The sequence below is a fragment of the Nicotiana sylvestris genome, chromosome 7, assembly GCF_000393655.2.
Source record: "Nicotiana sylvestris chromosome 7, ASM39365v2, whole genome shotgun sequence".
Classification (NCBI taxonomy): Eukaryota; Viridiplantae; Streptophyta; class Magnoliopsida; order Solanales; family Solanaceae; genus Nicotiana; species Nicotiana sylvestris.
This window is the reverse complement of record NC_091063.1, coordinates 65,573,219-65,590,040: the sequence shown is the minus strand read 5'-3', so window position 1 is coordinate 65,590,040 and position 16,822 is coordinate 65,573,219. Positions and strand designations below refer to the sequence as shown.

Here is a 16,822-nt window from a genome sequence, read left to right as displayed (position 1 = left end):
ATTTCTAGAACCTATTGAAATTGAATGTTGAATCTTAGCCTATTATTTTTAGATTAGTTGATTGTAAATTAAAATATGAGCTATAAAATTAAAATGCAGTGAGCTCAATTGTTCATATGCGAAACTTTCCCTATAAATTATGGGGATTTGTATTGCATAAGATTAAGACCACTAAAAATGAAGGATTACATTCAGGCCTATAACTTTTTTGGGTAATAAAAAGAAATTACAAGTGATATTCCATAAACATACCAAACACACTTGAAGAATGTTTTGGTAATTTAGCTTGGGCACTTTCCGCGTGACTCGAGTCAAATAATTAGCAGAACAACACTTCTCTCTCCACTCTCTTTAACTTCTTCCTCCTTTCAGAAGCAGAGGTTGGGGACTACACACTGAGCAGAGCGTGGGGTGGAGGGAGAGAATCGAGACGTAAGCAACTTCTTTTCTTCCACTCTCGCTGAATCATCGACCTTCAAACATATAGTATGAAGCTTTTTCTCTTTCTGCACACTGATTAATCACGCCAATTTTGTTTTTATTGGATGAAAAATTTAATCATTCTCCATAATTTTAAATGAATCGAGTTGCATTGCATTGCGTACTATTCATAGAAGCACGAAACTTTTCGCACAATGAATTATTTAATCGCTTTTGAGCAAAGCGTTGATGTTTAAAATTCCGAAGAATGTTTGTTTGCTTGTTTATCTTCCTTGATTGAATTTTTTTTTGGATAATATCTAAGTGCATTGCCTTTTCAATTCCGAAACCTGCCTTTAATTTGTGAGTCGACTGTGTTTTTTTTTTTTTTTGTGAAAGTGTATGTACAGTAGCATTGATCGTCATTTGTTAATGTACGGTATAATTTGATAATATGTGTTCTTTCCTTAATCAATGATTTTTTCAGGAATTTCTGTAACTTGAGGATTATTTTTCATTTTCTGAGTAATAGTGTGCTCAGCATTGTTTTCCGTGGTAATATTTGTATGCTTAATGTAATATTCAGTAATTTGAGGAAGAATATAGAATTTCTGGAAAGCTGAAATGTCAGTCTCACAATGTGCTTCTTTGCGATTTTCTTCATAACTTGGAAGTTCAGACTTGAATGGGCCTTTATGCCAAATCTGAATAGTTCTAAAATTTGGTATTCTTAAAGAGATTTTTTGGGCTGTGGGCGATACGAGAATTGAATTAGTTTGCAGCAGTTGCATATCATTTTCTCATACCAAAGGGATTTACCAACATTATTCTTATGGCAGTGTGATGACGTCGCGTAGACAAGCTGGAGAGTAAAAAGTAACTCTTTGATCACTTCTGTTAGATCTAAACAATTAGTTAGTAGTATTTCTCCATTTTTCTTATCAAAAGTAGTATTTCTCCATATTTACTTGTATTCCTTAGTTCCTTTTCTCCTATCACAGTTATTGGTTCTATTTAGGTTCTGTTATCCACGAAATGTTGGATTCTCTTGTTGTTATACTATCCAATTCCTGCTACTTCCTTTTCTTTGTGGTTTCTGTTACTCCAATATATGTTACACAGCCTTTGATTAATATGTGATGTTCTCAATATAGTTGCTTCTTTAGTCTTATCAGAGGTTCTTTATTTCATCTTATGCTGGAAGGATGAAGATGGAAGCACCTCCAACAGTTTTGTTTACTGATGATGATAGAAAGAACCTGGAGCAGTTGCTTGATGTCTTTGGACGTGTTGTCTCTCTTGATGACATTGCTGCAGCTTATTGTAAAGCAGGTCGGGATCCAATTATTGCAGGTGATATACTTGGAGATCTGCAAGCTAGCACCTCTATAACTACTACCTCTGCATCAGAAGAAAAAATAGAGGATTCTTTGACATTGACTTCTGAATCCGAATTTGAGGAAGTAGGAGATTCTGTGACATTAACTTCTGAATCTGCATCTGATATTCATGCCAAGAGAGCTGGTCCCAGTTCATCAAAGCAAAAAAAGTTATCAGTGTCTATGGGGACTGTCTCAAGCATGATCCCAAGAGACTATGTGACAAATAGGCCACTCATTCCAGAAACTTCTACGAGAATCAAGCCACTGAAATTAAGTGTGGATGATTTTTTTACCTCAGAGATAAGGGATGAGAAAGCTCCATTAGGTGCTGCCGCTATGAGTGAAACCCTGCCAGGCAGTGTTGAGGAGTTCCTCTTCAAAATGCTCGGAGATCGATTCTCTCTTGACATGAGTGTAATTGAAGATGTTGTGGGTGAGCACTTTGCTTAAGTCTATTCTAAGTATTTGTAAGATTACTTGAGAAGTAGCTTTCACATATGGAGTGACACTAATGTTTACTTTTAATGCCTGAAATCGCGTCATTTCTTTCTTCACTTCTTTTTGGTAATCTTCCAATAAAACTTGCAACAGTCGGTTAAATGTTTCTTTAAAGTCTATTTTGGGACTTAATTTTGTGAACTAGAATGCAACTTGTGGATAGTCCACGTATTCCTGTTGTGCTTAATATTACCAAGCCCCTTCCTGGAAAGGGTATCTGCTTTATAGGTTGCACTTAGATAGCTTTACTTTCCATTCCTTCTTTTTCTTCCTTGTAACTGCATCCTAATTCCTATTGAGCTGTCACAATTTCTGGACAATTTCTTTGCTAATCTGATGTTGTTGGATTTGCAGGCCAGTGCGGCTATGATCTAAATAAGGTGAGTGTGCTCCAATTCCATCACTTCTTATACTTTCTATATCTATTTTGAGGCATCAAATGGTAACCTTATATTTGGCTCAATTTTATATTTACATTCAGCATCTGCATATTTGCACTTAATTCTGTATGCTCTTACTCAGTAATTGGCACCACGGCATAATCGAAATAAGTCTTGAGCATACATGTGAAGGTTGTTCTTCTAAGCATCTGCATATATCTAGCCCGTCTATTCTCCCACTCCCACATGTTACCTAGGTACTATTGAAAGCAAGTCTTGTGTTTGGTTTGATTGGCTATATGCTTCTCTAGGTCCTCTTTAAGGTTAATCCTGTTCCTGGTTTGGAAGTCTTATAAGCAGTTTTAAGGATTCAAGTGTGTGGTATGAAGTCATTATTTAATTAAAAGTTAATTATGCTCCATTGGATTTACCTAAGTAGCTATTAAACCTCTATCATGGTTAAAGTAATAACCTCATGTACTTAATTAGCTTGCGAAATTAGGGACTAATGAGTGGATTTCTTGCTGACTCTGGTTTACTTTCATGGTGAGAAACCACAATGCATGTGTGGAATCATGCAAAATTGCAGGAGGAATGAGGCCAGGTTGCTGTTAGACTTGTAGAAGCTTAGTTCTCATGCTAAGCAGACAAGACAATGCTCGGCTAGTGCTGTTTATCTTCTGTTTCTGAATAAATAGGCCTGTTTTTTAGTGTCCTGCTTGGGGTGCTTGTATGTTTGTCTTTTCCTGATTTTCAGAAACTATGCATACATACTACATATAGATTGATTTACTTCTCTAGACAGATTTGCTTGTCGCGTTAACCTGCATGTTTCCTTATATAAGGCCTCCTTTCCTTTGAATATGCAGAGTATGGATAAGCTGCTAGATTTGTCAGCATCAACTTTGGGAAAGCGTGATGATATTTTAGACATAGGTGTTCAGAAAGTAAGTTTTCTTGTATGTCACTTGGTGTTGCTCCTGTCTGCTGTAAAACTGGATAAGATACCGTCACACTTACAAGTGACAATAATTTAGTGGTAATGATCTTGAGGCAGTCTGTTTAGCCTTGCTTTCATTCTTCCTGGTCATGCTCTTGGAGGAAAATGAGATTTCTTTTTCACAATAAAACCTGGGAAGGATAGTGCTTTCTCTTCTATTCTCCTCTTCCTCCCCCTTCCCTCTTTCCATTCACTCCTCACCCCAGTTTGTTCTCTCCCCCTGGCTCTCACTCTCATCTGGCCTGAGAAGGGTCGTAATGTGTGTAGTTATACAGATTGTTTTGCTTTGAGAGATGGGTTCCACGTCTATACAAATCTACATGGTAGGTAATCTCTTGACTGAATACCAAAGACCAGGTCATGCGCTAGAATTGATGTGCAAAAATAAATTCAAGTCAAAATTAACCCACTGATTACCCCTTCAGAAACAAAATAGCAATGTAATCCTTTTGGGAGGTAATTATATAAGGGATTTTATTTGTAGACAATATATTTCTACGAGGTAACTTCTCTAAAATTGGAAATTGTTTTGGATCTGTAGCTTACATAGTCCGGCTAAACCAAATTGACGTTGCTTCTAGCTGTAAAAAGAGCTTACAAGATTAATAATGTTTGACTCACCATATAATTATTTATATTCCTTTGAAATCTAGGAATTATTTTTTATATTATTGGGCTGCTTAGATGGTCAGACCAGTTTCCTCGTCTCTCAAATTAAAGGGAACATATAACCAACCACTCGTCTCCTATCCCTTATTACATGAGCTACTCCACCTGTAAGAATTTATTTTAATCTTTAGTGATAATTTTATATCCGTTCCAGATGCAATTGAAATTGTCCAAGTATTCAAGTGTCAATCACATGAATTTTTTCTTTACTTACTATGCTTTATCTGATCTGATGTAACAGTCCGTGGAGAGTCCAGATTTTGCATCAGTTGCATCGCATGAGACACCTTCAATGCAAGATCCAACCAGCCGGTACTTTGCCCTCCAGAAACTATCTTCTAGAATTTTTATGTTCAGGAATAGAACTTTTTGTTAAATAGATTTCTTAATTTGCAAGGTGTTGTGACTTGGAGGTCATCCTTCTTCTTTTGCTAATGCAGTTCCAAAGCAAAGAATATGACTAAAAATGGGTTCAACTTATCTAAGAAGGAGAAGGACAGGTATGAGCTTCAGAAGGAAGTTCTACAGACATTGTTTAATGTGCCTGCAAGACATGATGGTGTGGATGACGTGATTCGTCATGTGAGGGAAGTTGAAAAGTCTAGGCGATTAAGCCAGTTTGTAGTGAAACCATCACAGGAGACTGTAGAACGCCAGATTCTTATCAGGACACCACAGAGTGATGCAAAAAGTAAGCACTTCATTTGTTTATTACGTGTGTTGTGCAGATGAAATAAGTGTATATGGTAACATATGGCTTCTTATCAAGGATTTCATATCTTCTTTTGATTGCCTTTTTCTATTGATTTTGTACTCTTTTTTTTTGATTAGGTAAATAATTTTATTAACAATTGGGGAGGAAACCCCGTATATAAGCCGTATACCAAAAAGAGAGAATCTGCACCAAAATATGGTTCTCAACAAAAGAAGCCCAATCCTCTATACAAATAGGAACTGTTTTGCAATTTTACAAAGTCTGTGTTGTTGGCAATGATTGAGTAGGGTTGCATGATATTCAACCAATCTACGGTTGCACTTTTAGATGGCTTCAAACTGCTAAGTAAATAAGCTTTGTTCTCTCTCTTTTTTTCTTTTGGGTGGGGGGGTGGGGTGGGGGGACTTATTTCTTTAATAGGATATCACTAGTGAACGTGTTTAGCTATTTTATTTCACTTTGTTACGTAAACACCTCATAATTTTCTATTATTAGATGGTGAGGAGAATGAAGAAAGCTACGAAGTTCTCCGAAAAGCTGTAAAGGAGTATTGGATTACAATGAAAGAGTACTATAAAGCAGTGAGTCACATAACCTCTCTTATACTGTTTCATGATCAGAATAACATTAAGATGCGTGTTATCCAAAAAAAAAATCACATTAAGATGCTTCATTCTGTGTTGATTGAGGTGAAGAAAAGTTTAGTATGTTAAGTCATGACTGGTATTATAAACTTAAATTTTGTTCCAGGCTGCTGAAGCATTTCAAAAAGGAGATCAGGTCAAGGCACACAGATTCCTGGAAGAGGTATGGTGTTTGTTCCTTTATCTAAAGTGACTTTCCTTCGTGCTTACATTTGAAAATGTTAGTGGAAATAACTGGGCTCTCTATGAGATGTTCTACTAGTGGTATCGGCTGGGTGGATGGTGTGCAGTTACCACCTTAGCTTATTAAGTGGTCAGACTTAAGAGTTCTGTCATCTTCCGTTAAACTATCCAAATATCTACTTGGTTCTTGCTCTATACCTATCAAGGGAGGTTTTAGCTTTTAGTTAGCCGACAAATACCAAAACGCAAAGTAAGTTGAGGAGTATAAAACGCCTTTGAAGATAGTGCTTCCAGGTTCAGTTCTTAATATTCCATGACGTCTTTCACTTCTAAAATACTCCAACATCACCTATCACGAAAAAAAAGGCTCTAAATTCGTGCTGGAGTACATGTCCAATATGTGCGAACTCTTCTCTTCCCAAAAGTTGATCTTGCCTTGGTTGATCCACTTGTTTAAATTTTCATTATGGTGCTGTGCTGGCATTTTACTCATAATCGTCTCATGGGACAGGGAAACTTTTTCATGACAAAGGCCCGAGAGACTGATGAACAATCCACTCAAAAGCTTCTTGAAAACAGGTTCGGCAGAGAACCACCTTCCTCTCTCTTGTCTTTCTCTACTCATATATTTTGCTTACAGAGCTTGTATTTACACCAATACCTTGGGTGCAGTTACAGCAAAGAAATTGTGACTGTCGATCTTCACGATTTTGAGCCAAAGGAAGCAGTGCGCTATCTCAAATTTCAGTTGACATCTCTTTGTGGCATCTCCTGTAGGTTATTGTCATTACATGCCTTCTTCAACTTTTTAATATAAGAATTGACATTGATAACTTTCCGTTCATCAGCTATTCAATATCTCAAAATCATAGTTGGGATCACCAATGAAGAAGCCAAAGGTATTCGGAAGCGTGTGGTATGACCTGCTCCTATGTCCTTTTTTTTTGTGCTGATATTTTTGAATAATTTGGTCCATCTCCTTGTCAAAAAAGAATAATTTTATCGATCTGCTGCTGTGTTTCTCATGGATGTACATTATCGATGATTGGAATATTATACTTTACAAAAAAAGAGGGTTTCTTAGGACCTAGAAATTGCTTTGTGAAGAACATTGCTGTTTGTGATTCTTCTGTCACTGCCATGTCATGCATGGTGTGGCCCCTTCTAAAAATCTAGATGGTTCTAAATATTTGACCTTGATGTCTAAACAATTCATACCAGATTGGTAATTCTAGATGATTATAGACCTAAAATATGAGATGTGGGAAGTTTAAATACAAATATGATGTATGCCAGTTCATCTTTTCACATTTAAAAATATGAAAGGGAAAGATCACACTTTCATGAGCACGTCTTCCATTTACATCTTTCATAAATGTAAATCCTCAATGTTGAAGCAGCGATATCTTCTTCTTTATACTCGCTTGCTGGGAGCGCAACAGTGCTGAAATGGTGACTATTTAACTATACAGTGGAGCACCGTCTGGAACTTTACTGAGGTGTCAGTATAGTTAGTGTAATCATTCATAGCATCAACATAGGAAATTTAATGATGATATTTAAATTGTTATTTCTAGGAAATATATGATATGATTATTTCCAATATATATAAGAAAGCGCGTTTTAGAGATTGTTCTAGTCCTGATCTTCTCATTTCCACTATTTTGATCAAGAATATTTTTATTTAAAGGACTTTGGATAAACTAGGATTGCGAAACGATGCATTTAAAAGGATTCAACCCATGCCGTGGGATTAGAGGGAATTTTATGAATTTTATTCTATCTGATGTCTGTTGTTTCATATCCCATATAGTAAATCTGAATGAATAAATTATCTTTGTTCCACTTATGTTACATGTCATTGAATAAATTTTCTTTGTTCTACTTATGTTACATTCTTTACCTACTTCAACCAACCTTTGTTAAACATAAGTATGATACTAAGATATTTGAAGCAGATACTCAAACTTTTGGAGAGGGCCTCGATAGCATGGACGGAAGAAGATAATGGCAAAGCAATTGTGATAAAAGCAGATGAAATAGATCCAAGGAAACTGACTTTTGCTAAAAAATCAACTGTCTGAGCCTGAAATACTTCCGCATTTTTTGCGCAGACAGGAAACAACCAAATTGGTCTTTTAGCCCCTTGTTGCTGGCAGAAAGACTTCAAAGGAATCCTTAAATTTTCTGTTCCTCTTAATTCTCAACCAATAAAGTTCTGCTTTGGCACCGTTTACTCAGACTAATGTTTTGCTCATTGATATCACGAGTAGATTAACCAATACATTTGCTTTCGCTTGCCTTTATTCAACTTAGAATATATATAAAATTAGATACTATAATTTGCATTCCATGATTGATTGCAAGTACATTGATCCAGGATTTTATCATATTGGAGTAAAAAACGGATGACATCAGTGATGGTTTTAACAATCTTTTGATTCGTTGTAACTTTTACTATGGATTACGGTATGTTTGAGCTCGAGAGTGAACTCCAACTTGTTAAACTTAATTTGTGTAAGAGAGTTCACCATGTATTCTCGATTTCACTTTCCAATTTTAAGACGCATAAGATATTTAAAATGAATTTGTTTAACATGGATCGAGCTATCTCCGCAGGGAGGATTGAGGTAGTACGCATCTTTTCCGCCAAACTTTTCATTCCAACAAGCTTTGGAAAATATTCATCAATATCTTAATTTTCATTGTCCATAACTCTGTTGTAATGTGCAGAAATGGCAATAAAAAAAATTGCATGTTACAGCCAAAGCCAACTCTTATTATCATTGGGCATATGCCCCGATTGAAGAGATTGCAGAGTTTGCTTGATCTAATTTGGACTTAAAATTATTTACAACTATAAGATACAAAATCTATCAAAAAGGCTAAAGAGCAAGTTAGAGAAGGAGCTAACAAAAACACTCAATTAATTTAGATGACAAGCGATTACACCTGAAATGATAACATTCAAGCTAATGCAGGAGATATCATCTGGAGATTGATCATTGTGTAAGTCTTTGCATCTCATTTTGGTCATTCAAAGTCTCAATAAGAAGAGGAGGGGCGTATTGGGCGGTTCCTTGGTGCTCCTCTGAGTCTTGGCAAAATGAAAGTATTATGGTATCAATTGACATCTCCACAACGGCAAAGAAAAGAGTTGCCACAACGTAGCCAAGACTCCAGCAGACCTGCATTAGAAACACGGATCAAGCTAGAGATACTACACTTAATTATCTAGGCATTTACAGATTCACTGCAGCAACATATGTTATGTATCAGTTAGTCTTGCATCATTATCATAAGCAATCATCAAGTGAAATCTTCTAACCACACCTTTCCTGAATAGTATTCTGTAAGTTTATGTATATAGGTCTTCTTTCTCTGTGTCTAGCTCTACACGTTGCATAATTTGAAGTGGTAATAAAATTGCTCAAAGGATCTGAGCACCTTGTTGAAGTGATAATAAAATTGCTCAAAGGATCTGAGCACTTTGTTGAAGTGGTAATAGAATTGCCCAAAGGATCTGAGCACTTTCTTAATTATTAGTTTTGTAAAATAGATAGTTGCATCTACTTAAATGGATAATCCAACCAACAGAATTAGACTTACCAGCACTGGGAATATTGGGGATGAGATCTTGTTATGTCCAGACTTGTACTTGTGAGTATCCAACATGAGAAAAGCAAAAAGTGCACTTGCAAGACTGACACACAGCTTCCCAAGAAAGAGAATAACATCGCCAATGACATTCACCTTTCCGATCCGAAGGATGTTGCTGATAATGAGATCAGTTGCAATCTCAGAAGACTTGAAAAAGCTCTTTCCTGTTATAGCTATCTGCAATGTATCACAAGCACCATCATAACTGATGCTGTTACTACAAGTCAAGATCATGCATACAATGATGTCATGTTCTTGTTAATTTAACGTACTAAAAATACGAGTTGAGACCTAATTAGAATTTCAAATCCCATCATAGATTTGAGAGAAACAACAGGCATTACCCGCTTCTAAAAACAAACAATTTAATATCATGTCAGGACACTGAAAAATTTAGCATAAAAAATTGCTAAACTCAACAAAATGTCATGTTTTCCCAAGCATACTGCACTAAACTTGAGGAACATCAAATGGGATTGCAACACTTATTACTTACCAAGATGTAAGCATTACGATTCACAGATTTGATGATCCAACTAATACACCGCAGGCAACCTTGTGAGGAATTATATACCATTCTTCCAACCCAACTTTCTGGTGCTGAATTAGCAACTTTAAGTTTACGCCGGAGTGCTTCAAGTAGAAACCTGATAGACTCTATAAAAGAAACAATCAGCGAACCAAGAGCAACAGATCCAACGCTGTAACGTATAAGCCGCTTCATAGAGGAGAACACTGGGAGAAATGAAATTTCTGGCTGCACTTGCAAAAATAGAAGCTAATCAGTCAGCAGAACATACCCGAAAAATTACTCTTGTATTAAATCAGGAACCTTTTTATCCCAATAATATATGAAACAGGCTACTAAAGCTGATTGCATGCGAGTATCAAACAATAAACATGATTAAGCGAAGAAATAGCAGAAATTCAGAATGATTTGGAAAAAAACATGTAATGATAATTGAAAGAAAGTAATATGGACTAATAAGAGTAGGTTAAACTTCACAAAAGATGAAATAGTTCTGAAATGTAGAGATGAAATTATTCATGTATATATGTTCAAATGCATTACTGGAAAAATAAGAGTAGAATTTATGACCTACCAATGTTCCGCCTCGAGACCAATAGTATGTAGCAACAGAGCCTGCAATAACCGTTGCAGAGCTTGCCACGAAAAACTGTGTGGCCCAATAGCAGCCAAACAAGTGGAAAAGAATTGCAACACCAATATGAGAAGTATACTGGATACTGTATCCACAGCAACGATCGCAGCTCACTCTTTTTGATTTGAGATCATACGCACAGCAGTTGGTGTTGCAATCATTCTGGACAATTCGTCCAGAACTAAAAAGATGAAGTGCAGCTGAAAACCAAAACATGTAGAAGATTGCTAGGATAGCATATGGAATGATGGGGAAAATTATTAGTGCTTGTACTTCTCCAATAACCTTAGCAGCTACCTGCAATTTAAATGCTCATTTATCATTTTAAGTAAATTTATCTAGAGATAAGAAGCTTAATACTCAACCCATGAACAGAAAAGAAACCAAACTGCTATTAAGTCAATTCCTTCATTATCTAGGGAATATAAATTAAGATGAACTACTCTTCTAGGTCAACGTTTTGCCTCAGAGAGCAGATGACGTGTTTCTTAATGTAATCTTTATTCTTATGGTTATTCTGGTGTTAGTATAAATTTGACTTCATGAAGATACAACTGAAATAAATGCAGGCGTACAAAACCTGTAATACCAAGAAATAGTCAAAAAAGCTACTTGCTCTTTTTCTGCAAATAGGAAAATTCTCTCTGTATGGACATAAACTAAGTAATTATCTATAATATCCAGAATCTACCGCATGCTTCTCGTGTTTTTGATAGTCTTTATCTTCTTTTTTTAAAAGAAAATTAGAAGACATTTATCTAGCAAAAGGCAGTTATAACATTCTTTTGTGTATGTGGGGGTCATCATTTCCATGTAAAAGGGCAGAATAAAATCATGTTTAGTTTAATACTCCATCGTGAAGGGCTAAAATATAGAGAGGAAAAAAGGTGTAGAGGGTGTTACTCCTCTGAACGCATATAACACAGTGCTATAAGGCTGATTGTATATTTTTGCTGTATGTTTGGTGCGGAAGTGAGTATGCTCGGGAGGCTGAATCACAGATAGATTTTGTAGAGTCCTTCCACTGTTAGAAAGAACTACACCTTTTGCTTTTTGCTTTTTTCCGTTTGAATGTACATATATTACACTGTAATTTACAGCACCATCTTAGTGCTGATTATTAACGAAATTACCCTTTTATAGCTTAATAAAATGATAATAACAACATGGTGCTATATGGCTCAGAAAGGGAGAGAGATGGACTTACCTTCAGGACAGAAGTAGCCATAAGGATACGTCGCACTATGGCGATGGATGACAAGACCGAAATAATCATCACAGCAGTCATGAGAACCGCAGCAGCATGGAGGTGACTTATTTCCTACCAAGTAGATAATTTGATTAAATGCTACACCAACCGAAAAGCAAACTATTACATAGAGAATGGTAAAACTGAAAAATCAAGCATACCCTTGCAGACACATGATAATACGGATCATGTTCACCAATGATGGGGGAGATAGAGTCATTGCCAATCCATCCAGCTTGATAGGAAAGGAGGATAGTTTTGTCAGTGTACTCGATGGAAACATATGATGTTCAATTACACAACAAACATAAGATAGAATGCAGGACTTAGAACTTCAAATAGGGAGCATAAATTTTGTCAGAGTGTGCTTCATCTCAATTACAAACTGGATATAGAACTGAAAATTGACATGAATTACTATTAAGACATAACAACCGGAAGGAAAACATTAAGAAACAGGGCCTAACCTTTCAAGTAGTAGAACATTGTGACTGAAATAATAAGGGCATTAAAGAGGACGACAGTTATCCAAGGCATTGCAGCCACTAAGTGACGAATCATCAAAAGCCATATCACTGATAGAAACACTGGCAAAATCCCTCCACAAACAATCAACACTCCCCATGACTTACCAACATCAGCTACATATCTCTGCAAATGAGACTCAGATGTGAAATTTGAACTCTTAAATAATAGAATATCTTACCATAGAGAATACGAGTGAGACACCAAGTTTGATATAATATGTGTTACTTGAACATTTCAGGGTTCCGCTCTTTTAGTCATCGTTTGACCATTGACTACACAGGTCAAATGAAACATGTTTGTTGTTTATGAAAATGAGTTACACTTTTAGTGATTGAAAAAAGAGATCCTCAGTTTTTGTGGATATGAAAAGGAACACCTTTTTTACATGCTCTTATGTATCCTGATGCAGTTCCAAGTGAAAACGTCATCTACAGCCAATGAAACGGGTAATCTACATCTCTTGGGTGTCTCATTTTTAATACAAATTTCAAAAGTATTTTAGCTGAGTACTTTACAAGAAAAACAAGAGAATAGTAAGTCACGCAACCTTTAAGACCAACGATCGAGAGTTAATTAAGCCATGGATGGATTTATCGACTGCAATGTCCTCAACAATGTTAACACCGCCCATCTCCCTCCAATGCCGCAAAGACACATTCGATGCACGGGCAATAAGCTGGCAGCTCCAATAAACTGGCACAAAACATTAGAAGATCGAAAAATAAATTAAATATCTCAAGACACTCAAAACTTCCAACAGGAAATTAAACATCTCAAGTACTTAAATCAATCACAACTACTTAAACAAACAATATGCTTGACATTTCATGCCACAAATGTCTTCCACAATTAATTTGCTCATCTGTTTTCACTTACCATTAACACTTGGAAATATGACAGGGTAACAAGGACCTTGAAGCTGAAGAGAAGTGTTTCTTAGGTCCGGAGTAAGGTCTGCAAAATAATCATAATTCCTATCGATCCAGTCATCTACTGACATACGAACCTCGCCCTCCGGATAGTCACACACCCAATTTAGAGAATCTTCTGATGGGATAGGGCAGTCCATTAAGCAAATGGTCCTGGCATTAGAAATCTTGGCCTGGTTATCTTTTGAACCACTTTCATAAACTTGATTAGGGTTCAACCAGTATCTGAGTTCCAATTCACGAAGATCTGGATCGGCATGTCTATCACCACAAACATTGCCTTTATAGTCCAGCCCATATGTTAGCCTGCTAAGCCAGATCAGATGCATTAGCAATATGACAAATAGTGAACTAGTATATCGGTAGACAAGCGTAAGATATTAGTTGCATGGACAGGGTGAAAACAGCTCCTATGATAGAATTCTATTTAGAGAAAAGAACCGTCCATAGTTGAGTAAGCAGAATATTGAAAGCTATTGTTGATGAAATAATTAAGTAGATATAAGTGTGCTTTCTCTAAAAGCTTAATCTTTTAAATGAAACGGTTACACAATTCAATATAGTATCAGAGAACAGTTCAGGATTCGAGTTTCAGCGCCACCTATTATCAAAAAATATTTCCAGAAAAAAATGAACACAATTGAGTAAATATAAGCATACATTCTCTAAAACCGTAAGCATTTAGCTGAGATGGACACACAATTCAACAATTCTGCAATTCCTGATTTTCCCCTCTAGAAAGGGCATTATCTTGTTTCCAAAACAAGGAGTTTATGTATACAATCTTTAACTGAAAACTTAGGACATAAGCTCAGGTTCCTTTAATGACAATCTCAATTACAAAGAGCCAAAAAGAACAAATCTTGGACAAGAAAAAGAACATTCTTTTTTTGACTTGTGTCAAAAGTTGTTGCATTCTTTTCACCCTTCACAAGCATAACAAGGTAGCATCTGAAACTTGCATTCATCACAACAACATTTTCAAAGAAGAGGTGAATTAAAAAGCATATATGAAGCTCATAAAACCCCAGATTAGAGTAACTCAAGATGCAACAAAAAGAAGGACAAAAAAGAACAACTTACACTAAACACATTAAACTAACAGATCAAAATGTAAAAGACTTCACGGACACATTTGGGCTATGAAAAGCAGTAAAAAGCAAGCAGCTTTATCATTTCTTTTTTACTTTTCTTTGTGTTTTACCTCAATGGGTTTCCCTGGTTAAATCCAAAGCTGGAATTGACAATCATAGCAACCCAGAAAGCAATGAAGATAACAAGAAACACAACATCTCTACATTTCCTGTTGTGTTTGATTATACCATCCCCTGTTTGGGTTGTACCATCGCTTGAAGGGTGCCTCCCTATTACTGCCCCTAAAGGTCCTCTCATTTTCATATATATTTTGCAAATCTAAAGAATGAAGTAGAAAAAAAGGGTTTTATAGAAATGGGGTTTTGGTTTTGCACACAGATAAAAAGAAGCAAGATGAAAAAGAGTGTGTGTGGGGGGAAGAACAGAAGAAAGAAGCAGAAAAGGAGAGTGTGAAAAGGGACAGGGGTTTATGGGAATATTTTCTGCTAATTAGTCCCACCAAGTTCTGATTAAAAATGTTATACTTTTTGTGTGATGAAAACTTTTTTAATTAATACTAGTAAGTGTTAAGACAAAGATTGTATTGGATATTTTTTAAAGGGTAAGAGGACAGAATCTAATGCCACCAGGTGAAGGGGGACTGGTTTGGTTTGAGCTTCATTTATGTTTTTTCTTTTCTTAAACTTTTTAGATAAGACCCTTGTAAGTTAGTATAATACTAGAATTGCCCAAATAAATACTCTATCTATTTAGGAAATACGGAGTTAGATTGCTCAATAAAACTTGATTTCGATTCTTATAATTAGATTGCTTAACTATCATTAAAAATAAATTTTAATTTTAAAAGACAAAAAGGCTTTATTTCTAGAAATAATTTTCTTTTTCAGTAAAACAGTCCCAATGGTGTAAATAGCATTTTAAATGAAAGAATAATAACATCTATATTATATTAAAAGGAGAGTAGTATGCATTGTGGTTAAGCCAAGTGGCAAGCTAACATGATGTCACTTGGCAATTTTAGGACAATATTAATAATTAAAAATTATAAATGGAAACATAATTAATGAAAGTACTTTAATAAATCTTATACATAATCCAAATAGATCTTAGACAAATCCAATCTTTATATCTATATATATTGATTCACTCATAGATTTTCTTCTATATTAGCTAGAAATATGGAGGTAAAAAATTAATTAAAAAACTAGAATAAAAAATTTTAAAAAATATAGAAAGACATAAATTGAGATAAGCTATGACTATTTGTACTTTGGAGCTATAAAATAAAACTAAAATTTACTTACGATATTAAAAATTTATTGAGTTTAAAAATTAAACAAAGTCAAGCAGCAAATTAAGATCTTACATAAAGTATACAAATTATTTATAAGGTAAAAAAATTAAATAATCAAGAAAAAATAGTTTAATAACAAGAATAACAAAGTCATATTAATATTGATAAATCATGCAAACGAATATTTTATACGTAAATATTACTGCAATATTTAGATATAATGTGTTCAAATAATTAAGAAAATATTTTTCTATGATTAATATTTGAATTGAGTGCAGTTAGTTTAAATTTGAAAGCATAACATACTTTTTTTAAAATACGGTCCAAATTAGAAAATAGAATAATAAAAATTATTTAAATCTGAGATGAGAAAGTTTTTAAATTTTTATCAATATTATATTAGAATGAGTGTGGTAGAAATAGATATTAAATTCAAACAAGCTAATTAAATTCACATGACAATGTAATAATATTAGTTATTGAATAATATAATATTAAAAATAAAGAATAAATAGAGAAAAAAATTAAAATTCAGATTTTTTATCATAGAGAAAAGGGTAAAACTTATTTAAATTTGAGATGAGAATTTTTTTATATTATGATAAGAAAAGTCATAATATGGATAAGTCTACATAACTCAAGTCTAATAGATAAAATCAAAAACTAAAATATTGAATAATAAAAATAAATTAGAGATAATGTGAGGAAATTTGTAAATCATAAGTTTAGAAAATAAAATAAATGTAAATATACAATACTTAAAAAATTTAAACTTTTCGAAAAATATTTTAAAAACAAAATAAATATTTATTTTATGATTACAAATATTTATATATATATTAATGAATAGAGAAAAAATAAAAATTCAGATTTTTTATCATAGAGAAAAGGGTAAAATTTATTTAAATTTGAGATGAGAAAGTTTTTTATATTATGATGAGAAAAGTCATATATGGATAAGTCCACATAACTCAAGCCTAATAGATAAATTCAAAAACTAAAATATTGAATAA

The 16,822-nt window shown here is 34.5% G+C and overlaps 2 protein-coding genes across 9 annotated transcripts; one reads left to right on the top strand and one right to left on the bottom strand.

The window, feature by feature from the left end:
- Positions 1-257: 257 nt before the first annotated feature.
- LOC104237132 (putative nuclear RNA export factor SDE5) lies at positions 258-8,131 on the top strand. Of its 8 annotated transcripts, none has more exons than XM_070150756.1 (12): positions 258-486; positions 1,625-2,235; positions 2,655-2,680; positions 3,550-3,627; positions 4,591-4,661; positions 4,790-5,040; positions 5,560-5,645; positions 5,815-5,871; positions 6,403-6,470; positions 6,564-6,664; positions 6,740-6,790; positions 7,850-8,131. In XM_070150756.1, the coding sequence occupies exons 2-12, from the start codon at positions 1,626-1,628 to the stop codon at positions 7,897-7,899; spliced, it is 1,449 nt and encodes a 482-aa protein (XP_070006857.1). In that variant the 5' UTR covers positions 258-486; position 1,625; the 3' UTR covers positions 7,900-8,131. The 8 variants fall into 8 exon arrangements, with proteins under 8 accessions (XP_070006857.1, XP_009789573.1, XP_009789552.1 ...); XM_009791271.2 differs by having other exon boundaries at positions 262-432; positions 1,632-2,235; positions 6,740-6,807; XM_009791250.2 differs by having other exon boundaries at positions 262-432; positions 6,740-6,807.
- A 518-nt stretch (positions 8,132-8,649) lies between these two features.
- Positions 8,650-15,067, bottom strand: LOC104237126 (choline transporter protein 1). Its single transcript, XM_009791217.2, has 10 exons — positions 14,625-15,067; positions 13,368-13,726; positions 13,039-13,184; positions 12,431-12,614; positions 12,125-12,198; positions 11,922-12,035; positions 10,655-11,011; positions 10,048-10,308; positions 9,501-9,728; positions 8,650-9,079 (listed from the first exon to the last, which is right to left on the bottom strand). Exons 1-10 carry the CDS (start codon positions 14,816-14,818, stop codon positions 8,894-8,896), a joined length of 2,103 nt encoding a protein of 700 aa, XP_009789519.1. The 5' UTR covers positions 14,819-15,067; the 3' UTR covers positions 8,650-8,893.
- Between the last annotated feature and the right edge of the window lie 1,755 nt (positions 15,068-16,822).